At 56.9% G+C, this 9,897-nt stretch overlaps 2 protein-coding genes across 2 annotated transcripts; both read right to left on the bottom strand.

Moving 5' to 3' along the window:
* Positions 1 to 875: 875 nt before the first annotated feature.
* On the bottom strand, positions 876 to 3,224 carry LDBPK_291500 (RNA binding protein, putative; the record flags this gene model as incomplete). The annotated part of the gene is made up of 1 exon (XM_003862521.1): positions 876 to 3,224. The coding sequence occupies one exon, from the start codon at positions 3,222 to 3,224 to the stop codon at positions 876 to 878; it is 2,349 nt and encodes a 782-aa protein (XP_003862569.1).
* A 2,560-nt stretch (positions 3,225 to 5,784) lies between these two features.
* On the bottom strand, positions 5,785 to 7,722 carry LDBPK_291490 (hypothetical protein, conserved; the record flags this gene model as incomplete). Its single annotated transcript, XM_003862520.1, has 1 exon — positions 5,785 to 7,722. The coding sequence occupies one exon, from the start codon at positions 7,720 to 7,722 to the stop codon at positions 5,785 to 5,787; it is 1,938 nt and encodes a 645-aa protein (XP_003862568.1).
* Positions 7,723 to 9,897: the final 2,175 nt, after the last annotated feature.

The raw sequence follows: 9,897 nt of genomic DNA, 5'->3' as shown, positions 1-9,897 counted from the left end.
ACCAAAGAAAACGAAAACCCAAAAGAGGAGGCGGTGGCGTGGAATCGGTAGTAGAGATCATATAGAACGAGAAGGACAGGAGTGGCAAGCACTAAGACAGAGGTAGCAAAAACGCGCAAACCATATAGACACGCACGCACATCGCGAAAAAAAAAGAAAAATAGGTGCTCCGTAAGAGAGAGATCAGTCACCGTTGTTGCGAAACACACTCACTTATGCCCTCCAGCGCGCACGTGCATGCCCTCAATCATATTTGGTCGCGCATGTTCTCCCTCCCTCACTGCTCGGGAGACGAAGAGGAGAATGGCCGGTGGCGGTGGAAGCCAAACAGCGCAGAAGCGCTTTCACTGTAAAAGGAGGAAGCAAACACAAGACACTACACGGTAGAGGAGGCTGCAGAGAACCAACACACGTGAGCAGCGCAAAGCAGTGGGGGCATCGACAAGGGGAAAGCAGCCATGGTGGAATCACGCGGAAACAACAAAAACATAAAGCAAGAGCGCGTAACTAAGATGAAGAAGTCTTATACACACATCAGCTGTAACGCCACAACAGAGAGGGGTGGGGTAAAGACCACGAGAAGAAGGGTTCATACACACTTAAACACATGAGCACAAATATATATATATACGCCTGCGCACATTCACTATGGCAGTTTAGATACGAGGAAATCCATCCATGCACCTTGGAAAAGAGCTAGAGGGAAATGCAAGGTGAGGCGTGCGAGGTGGATGGAGAGTGCCGGGCAAAGGACGGTTGGAGAAGAGGGTGGTGGTGAGCAGAGGTGGGCGGAGCAACGCGTTCACATCCCTCACCTTCTCTATTAGGCTTGCACATCACACTCATCGTAAATACAGCCGGTGTGCGCCACTACCTCAGCTGCCCACGCACGGTGATGAATCCAGCGCGACGGTGCGAACAAGGCGCATGCTGTACGGGTTGTTGCGGTACCGCACCGACCCCGACACACCGCTGCTCGGGGTGGTGGTCTGGCTGCCGCTATTCACGATCATGGCCTGGGGGCATAGCACGTACGGCGAGGACACCGCAGACTTCGCCTGCTGTGACGAGGTAGTCTCCCAGATTTCCGGGTGCACGGCCGCACCCATGGAGAGCGCGCCTTCGGCGCTCGCGTATGCCAACGGCGCACCGAAAGCGGCGCACGGCGAAAGATGTGGCACCCCAGCAGGGGCCGCTACGGCGGCTGAATACGCCGTTGTCGCTCCGTGGCGCTCCATGCGTCGCTGCCAGAGTGGCGCTACATCGCACTGATTGTCGCAAGCCCGGTAAGCACTGAGCTCAGAGCCGCCAGTGTTGCCGTACTCGTGAACCGCCTCTGACGACGCCGAAGACGAGATGGGGTGCATGTTCAGCTCCATCGGGCCCATGGGGTCGCTGTAGCTGTACTCCTGATAGAAGTCGCCGTTCGGGTGGTAGGCACCCTGGACGTCACCATGGTTCATGGGCAAGCACCGCTGCTGGTGCTGATGCCCGATGTACGGGGTGTGCTCAGCCGTGTAGGTGTCGCTCAAGCAATTGCCCATCTGCGTCGCAGATAGGGGGCTTTGTCGGTGGCGTGGTGTCTGCACAGGTGTCTCTCTAAAGCTGCGGAGCGGCGTGTGCGCGTAGACGCCAGCGGCGTGGGGCGGCGAGCTTGGGGCGGGCGTGGTGGTGGTCGGGATCGCCACGCTCGTCAACCCGCTCTCGGTCGCTTCCATGGAGAGTGCCGGCGGCAGGGGCACGTGGCGAGTACGAATCGAGTGGGGCTGCTGCGGAGCAGTGGGCGACATCGTCGTGGAGAGGATGGAAGGCGAGGAAGGTGTGACGACCGATGCTGGCGGCGCAGCCGACGTTGGGGACACGGCAGCGCTGCGCTGCTGAAAAGTACGGCGCGGGGCCGGAATGCCGAAGCCGGCGTGCTGTGCACTCTGCGAAGAGTATTTCGGCGTCGATGGCTGGCTGCGGTACACAGGTAACAGGTCTGTGTTCAAATAACTTGCCGACAGCATCGGCGGCGGGTGTGGCTGCATGACGCAGTTGGAAACGGCACTGTACTGCTGCTGCTGCTGCAGATGCTGTGGCACCGGCACCTGAGACGGATGACTGACGCGGTGATAGCCGACCGCACCGGTGAGGGGAGTGTGCGCCTCGCTGCTGTAGGCGCTGCTGTAGGTGCTGCTGCCGTCGCACAAGGGTGCGCATGCGCCCCACGAGGCGGGCACAGTCTTCGCCACCGATGCACCGTGGTGGCGCCGGGCGTGACGAGAGCTGTTATCCTCAGCCAGCTTGGCCATTAGCGGCACCCCGTTGCAGGAATCGAACGGCGTTGTGTTGTGAATCTCGCGGCACGCCCGCATCGCTGCCCCCGCCTCCACAAAGGTCACAAAACAGATGATCGTCTCGTGCTCCTCCGGCTCAGTGCCTGACCGCGACGCCTCTGCCTGATCTCCTTCGGTGCCCTCGGAAGGAGAAATCTGCTTCAGGCGCCGCCCTCGCCCAGGGGAGGAGGCCGGTGCGGCGTCATACGTATCACTGTGCACCGACACGTCACTCACATTTCCGAATTGGCTGACAAACACCCTCATCTCCGCCTGCGTGATGCGCGCCGGAACGTTTCGGATGAACAACTTGCGCACCTGCTGGCATCGCTCGCCGTAGAGGCCGCCGTCGTGCTTGTTCTGCGCCCATTGTGTCACCACCTCCGGCATTGCAGGCGTGGTCGGCGAGGAGGCCAGGCGGAGTCGAAAGAAAGCGCGGGCACGCAGCGCGTCCTTGTAGCTCGTGAACTTCACAAAACCCGTCTCCTTGGAGATACCCGTCTTCACGTTCAGCATCACCTTGGCCGACACCACGGGGCCGAAGTTCTGAAACAGCTCCTGCAGATCCGCATCCTTGAAGGTGGGCGGCAGCTTCGAGACAAAGATGTTGCGGTCGCTGTGCCCTGGCTCCACGGATAGGGCATTCACTGCCCACTCCCAATTGCTCGGCTCATCGAGAAAGTTCTGGAAGTCAGCAACGTTACCGGAAATCTGCGGCTGGGCTAAGACGCCGCCACTCGACTCGCTTAATGGGTGTTCCGACAAGGACGAGTTGGTGAGGTCATTGGACACCAGGCCGTTGGTAACTGGGAGGGCAGAGGATACGGAGTGGCATGGGCTGTGCGCCTGCGGCGCGGCGTTACCAGCGCCCTGCATGCTGCAGATGTTCTCCGTCATCTGTGGCATGGTCGCACGTGAGAAGGGTGCGAGCGCGAAGGTGCAAAAGTGGGCGTGTGAGAGGAGGGAAAAGAGAGAAGAAGGCCCTCACGCAAAAACGGTCAAAACCAAAAGACGTAGAAAGAAGAGGGTAAAGAAGAGGAGAGCGCGCGAAAACAAGCGTCTGTAAAAGGAATAGATGTATATATGTATAATATATATATATATATGTGTGTGTATATACAAATACGGAGAGAGAGATCCTACCAACCAACTACTACAACAAACAGCGGAGGAGGAGAAGGATGAGAGAATAAAAGAAACAATAAAAGGCGAAGAGAGTGTCGGACGGAGGGAGGGAGGGGGGTAATGGTGTGTTGCTGCTTCGTGTGATTGTAGAGCAAGTAAGCACAAAAGGGATGGCACACGAGAGCGAGGCAAACACCACAGAAAAAGAACAAACGCGATGAGGGCACAGAGGTGAAGGAGACGAGAAAGACAGAGGAAACAACAACGGCAAAAAAAAAGCGGGGCTTGAGAAGAACGAGGTGGGGAAGGGCGGCTCCGGTAGAAGGAGGTATACACAAATAGCGAGTCAGAAGGTCCAAAAAAGGGAGACAAGAAATGAGAAAGAACAACAGGAATGTCCCCGCAAGGCAAGGTAGCGAAGATGGAATATATATATATATATATTATATTATATATATATATATATGAAGAACAGCAAATTAGAAAACCAATACACACGCGAGGTAAGTAGTTGCACACACTTCGCACCCAACTTGTTTACCTGGTCTTTTTTGTTTGTTTGTTTGTTTTTTCGCTTGTGGTGGTGGCCGATGTGAATGTTGTTGTTTTCTTCTTTCTCTTCTGCCTGTTTTGTTACCTCTTTTTAGGGTTTCCGCGTACTTTCTTTACGGTGTGCGCTCGTGTTTGCCTTGCCGTTTCCTGAAAGAGCGCGAGAACGAAGAGAAAAAAAGGTGCTGGTGGTGGTGTTGGTAGATGTCAGTCGTTCAACAGCAACGGGAAGCAAATAAGAGAGTAAGTGGGGCCAGAAGGAGACACACATGCACCCAAACACAGAGAAGAAAGGGACACGGTCTGAAAGGAAAGAATCAGAGCAACAGGCAGCAGCGGAGGGAGTAGCAAGAGAGAGAGAGAGGCTGGTGATGTGGAAAGTAGAGGACGACGAGGTTTGTGTGTGTGTGTGTGTGTGTGTGTGAGGAATGTCGGGACGGGTTCGTATCGAGTGAGAATCTCTCACCTACAAGCACAAAATAAGCGCACGCACGGGATGCAGCAGCAGAAGGGCACTCAACGGAAAATAAAAGAGATCTGCCTTGCACAACGGCAAAGAGCTCACAAATAAGACTTGCTTTCTACTGTGTGGCCGAGGTGATGGCTGGGGTGTGAGAGTTTGCTCTGCGTTCCCGTGCTGCCGGTGCTCGCGTCTCCTTCTACAGCCGTTTATGGCGATACTGAGTTGGGAAAGGCGGCGCGGCAGCGCTGAGTCGGTAAGCTTGGGGGTAGGGAAAGGGATGGAGGCGGCGCTCTACGTGAGTTGGGATGAGTATGCAAAGGACAGAGAGAAAAAAGCCCTGCTGCTTCTTTTCGTATTTCGTTTATGTGAGACAGATAGAGAAAGAGGTGGGGCGCTGTGCGAAGTTCTTGAACGGGGCGGGGGTTGAGGGGGTAGCGGTGTTCCAGACGTGGGTGCTGCGATCGTTGGAGAATTACTTCTGTTCACCGGGGGGGGGGGGCGTGGGGTGAAACGGTAAAATTAAGCAAGAGAAGAGAGAATGGAACCAGTGCAGACCGAGAAGGAGATGATTATAGCGCAGCGGAGAAAGAGAGAGAAGCTCTGACAATGTGGTGGAAAAGGGGCCGCGGTAGCACTGCGAAAAGAGTTTAGCACCGCTGTCTCACTTCCTCGCACTCGCACGTTGCGCTTCCTTTTCTACCAGGCAAGTACAAGGAAGGGAGAATACCGGCTCACCGCTTTCTTTTTTCTTCAAAGGGGCCTTTGCTGTGCAGCAGAGTACGCTGGCGTCATCTGCATTTAGTAGGAGGGTGCCTGTGCACACGCCGGCCGCAACATCCGTTCGCTGCATTGATGTTGGTGCCTTCAAAATGGCGTACTTCGCACTCGCTTTTCGCCTTTTGTTTTCTGAGGACTGTACCGTGCGCACGAACAGTTGTGAGAGATGTGTTAGAGCAAGGGAGAGGCAGTATGAAGAGTAGTGCTTAGTAGAGAAGGATGAAGCGCACCAACGACCTCGCTTTATGTTCTCTCTCCTTTTACTGGTTTACCGCGTCGAATTAGTTCTGTGTTATTTTCGTTTTCTTGTTGTTGTTGGGGGGCCGGAGGGAAATTGGTGGAAGGGCTCGCATTTTTTTTAGCTGGCATCACCCACAAAAAAAAAGAAACAAAGGAAAAGAGACGCGCCTATCGACGCATTACCCGTCAAACTGCAAACCCTACACGCGTGCTCACACATTCACACGCGCAGGGCGCCAAGTGCTGCCTGGGCGTTGCGGCGAGTCCTCCGACATCCATTTCTCCTCCCCTCCCCCTCAATCTCCCCCCTTCTTACATAAAGTGGACGGTGCGACGCGCCGCCTGCGAGGTAGCAGACCGCCTCAGCTCTTCCGACTCCACCTCCTTGTAAGTGTGCTTGAGGGCGCTCTTTGCTTGCCGACGCTCGCGCTGGGCAGCCTTCACAGCCTGCCGGCGCATCATTTTCTCCTCTTTGGTTTCGTCCTTGCGACGGACCGTGAGCACCACATCGACGGCTCGGTGCCCTCTGTCTACCGGCGCAGTGCCCTCGCTGTCAGAGTCGCAGGTCGGCTCACACACCTGCACCGTCTTGGCACCCTTCTTGGCGGAGCTGCTGATTCTACTAGTAGCGGTGTTGCCGCTGCCGCTGCTGCTAAGGGCAGCCCCGGCGCTGATCATGTCCCCCCTCACCAATGTTGTGGCGGAGGTGTCGGTGTCGCCGTTACGGTGGCTATTGTTGCTCTCCGCCTCTGTGTCTATTAGCTCGCCGCCGCGACGCGATACTGGCGCCTTCTTCACCCTGCGCGCCTGCGCAGAGCGGCGCGGTGCTTGAATCACGTTTGGCTGATTGTAGTACGTCGAGTACGCGCTGATGGCCGTCTCGCAGTCTAGTCGATCCGCCTTTGATTTCACCTCCATGACAATCAGCTCCTCCTCCTCCTCCTCCCTAGTCGTGCCGTCTCCCTCCGACGGCGATGCCGCCGCAGCAGCATTAGCAGCGGCAGTGGCACCAGCGTTGCGTGCTGCCAAACGCACGCGCGCGGCACGGCGGATCTCTTCAGTGCCTTTCTGAAATTCCTCCACGAAGCGCTGCTGCTTTTCTGGCAGTATCGTCGTCATGTAAACACCACGCGCGTCAGAGTCGAAGGCGCCGGCGTGGTATGAGAGGTACTTGAGCTGCTGAATGAGGCCTTTGTTTTTGTGCGGCTCTGCAGTCTCGACGTCTATGCCGGCCCTGCTTGCCACGAACTCCTCCAAGGCAGTGAGGTACTTATCCATCGGCAGCGCGCCGTGCGTACGAGGATCATCGGTGTAGGCGTCGTTGAGTCGCGCATCGGCATCGAACTCGCGCATCATCTCCGTGAACTGCCGATCCAACGCCCGCTGGGTGGTGTCGTGCGTTGGATACTCCGTCCCGTCGGCCGCGTGAGTGCGGCTCAGTCCTCCCTCCTCGCCAACCACTGCGGCGACAACACGACGTCGCCGTGCCGTGCTGCGTCGGCGTGAAGCCTTGACGGCCGCCTTCTCGTCGTCCGTCAGCAACCGCCACATCTCGCTATCTTCCTGGTCGAGTCCGTCCCAGTCGTCGCCGTCGTCGCCGTCCTCGTCGCCCTCGCCATCGCCACCGCTGCCAAAGACAAGCTGGCGCAGGAAGTCGTCCGTCACCTCGCCTTCCACCTCGTCATCAAAGAGTTTCTCCTCCTCTTGCTCTTCGTCGGCCTCACTAGCCACCTCGCTCTCATGGCCATCCTCGTCGCGCGGGCAAGCGGCAGCCGCCGGTGGGCAGCTAGACGCCAACGCTGGGTCAGCAGCAGAAGTGGGCGGCAGCGCAGCCTTCTGCATTGCCACTCGCAGGTGTGGGGCCTCTGGCTTCTCCTCGTCCCTCCAGTCACCGTCGACCCACTCACCGTCCTCCTCGCCGTGCCCGTCATAATACTCCTCCTCATGCGATTGCTCCTCTGCATCCGCCTCTCCATCGTCGTACACGCCACAAGCGTCGTCCTCACCTTCCTCGGCACGGCGACCGCGACGCTCGTCGTTGAACTCGGCGTTCGCGGCGACGGCGTACATGTTAAACTGGCGTCGCGCCGCGTCTTCATCTTCAGCGGGAACGGCGCTCTGGTGTCGGCGAAAGAGCTCCGCCTCGCTCACCCACAAAGGGCCCTGGTACTCGCCATCAGCATCGCCATAAGAGCGGGGCACCAGCTTATAGGTGACACCCTTGTTACGCGGCTTCTTGATGCGCGGCATCTCAGCAGAGCTAACAAGATTTGGGTAGCCTTGTGCGGCGTGCAACGTACGCTTCGCGGGTTCGTGGCGCTAGGGTGCACGTATTTAGCAGTCTCACGAGAGGCCCCAAGATGCTGTGAGTCCCACACATACACAAGGACACGAATGCGAAAGAAAAGGGAGCGGTCGCAGTGGCACGCAAGAGTGGGCGTGCCGGCCACACGCAACACTCAAATAAAGAAAAATCGAAAGTATACAAAAAAAAAGCGCACAGTTGCGCGGGAAAAAACGGGCCTGCCTGCACGCGTGGAGAAAGAGTCGGAAGAAGTGTCTTTACCTTTGGGCTCCACCTTGGCACGTTTCTCGTACTCGCACAATCGCTTCACTCATTGTGCGTAAGGGTGTGTGACACAGAGGGGGTCAGCATCGAGGAGAGCAAGAAGATGGAGAGAGCAGAAGAGGAGAGGGATGATGGAGAAGGGGGCAGCTCTGTTGGAGCCTTATGCGTGAGTAAAGGCCCCTATCGGCATGATGGAGGAGGCACCAGCAAAAAAAAAATTAAAGCAGCAGGCCCCATCCCGTGTGCCCTCGCTTATTCAGTGCGGGGCCTCTGGTCAACCGACAGCGTGGAGGACATCCTGCAAAGGCACATGAAAGGTGTTCGTCGGACAGAGAGACGCGCTGCATGGCGCTCCTCTTTCCTAACGTCTTTCTACGTCTCTCCACACCTTTCCATATACTATAGATAGCACTAAGTGGGCTTTTGCCGCAGAGCAGGACAGCAAGTTTGGACTACGCGTCGTGAGAAGTACTTGCACCGCACTTGAGATCCGAGAAGCCGTAGGCACGTCATTTTTCTTGATTCCTGGAAAGTCTGACGTCAGACTGCAGCGGTTGCGCTTTTTCGTTTTCTTTTTTCCGATGGTTGAAGGGCGACACCGCAGACTGCACAGAGGCGAAAGCCTCCCCACGCCCCCCCTGCACACACGCACACAGACAGGCTTCCCCGGAGAGAAAAACGAAGAGAGACACAGAAAGGAGAACAATACAAAAGAATAATAAGAACACTGAAAGAACAGTACGAGTCAATAGCAGAAGGAAAGAAAAAGAGAGACGGTCCCCTGTCATAGCAGTCAGTGCGGTAACAGCATACAGCAAGTGCGAGAGAGAGACCTCGACGTGAGAGGCATACGCATGAAGCGGGAAGGGCGGGTGCGTGTAGGCCCGCGTATGCGTGACAAGAAAAAGAAGAGAATAACAATTCAGACGCAGGAGAGGCCATTTTCACATCAACCCCCTTTTCAGCGAATGCAGATGTCGCCACAACTCTCAGCCTGTTCTGTAGCTTGTGAAGCGCCCTCTTCCTTTCTTTTCCCTCTTCATCACTGTGTTAGTCGCCTTCACGGACTCTTGTTCATCCATCATCGCTGCTCCCCACGGTTCCCGGGGGCTCTCTAATCCGACGTGCGTGTCGTAATGCAGCAAAGCCGGCAGAGGAGGCTCACCGACACCACACCCCGAGAACCACACATGAAAATCGAATGCAAGCCATGGCCCGATCACGGAGGAGGAAGCGGTGCACCAACGCAGCGCACACAGAAAAGTCAGCTCCCGAATACGCTCGCGTTCTCCATACACCCACGCACGCAGAGAGAGAACAAAAAAAGGGGGTTCCAACCCATATCGACGTCAACAAAAAAAGCTGAGCAAACAAACGTCCTCGTCTGCTGCGGCCTACGCAGCACAGTGAACAACAACAACGAAAATAAAAGGGAAGAAGTTCATGCGCTTTTCGCTTCTCAACGTCTCCTTCCACCATCAAACACGTCCACAAGCACAAGCAAACAACCACAGCTCACACGCCACCCTGTCGCACTGCCGCCACATCCGCGTCGACCAGGACGAGCAGTTCTGCCGTCGAAATCGGGGCATGCGTCCCATCGGCTTCTCTTGCCCTCCCCCGCACGCATGCCGCGCCACCCGGCGGCACACGCGCATGGGTGGACCGCATGCCCTGATCCAAGCAGGGCCGCCTTCAGGGTCCCGCTCGTGGGCGGAGGCCGTGGCGTCTGCCGTGCGGGTAGAAGGGGGTGGCGATCAAGGGGGCATGCCGGGCGAGCGCAGCAAGGAAGTCGGCCACACGCAGGCCAGGGCCCTCCGAGACCTTGCACGCCCTGCCTGCATGCCATGCCTCTC

This window comes from Leishmania donovani, chromosome 29 (genome assembly GCF_000227135.1).
Source record: "Leishmania donovani BPK282A1 complete genome, chromosome 29".
Classification (NCBI taxonomy): domain Eukaryota; phylum Euglenozoa; class Kinetoplastea; order Trypanosomatida; family Trypanosomatidae; genus Leishmania; species Leishmania donovani.
Note: the sequence above shows the minus strand (reverse complement) of the source record. Positions and strands in the feature narration are given on the sequence as shown.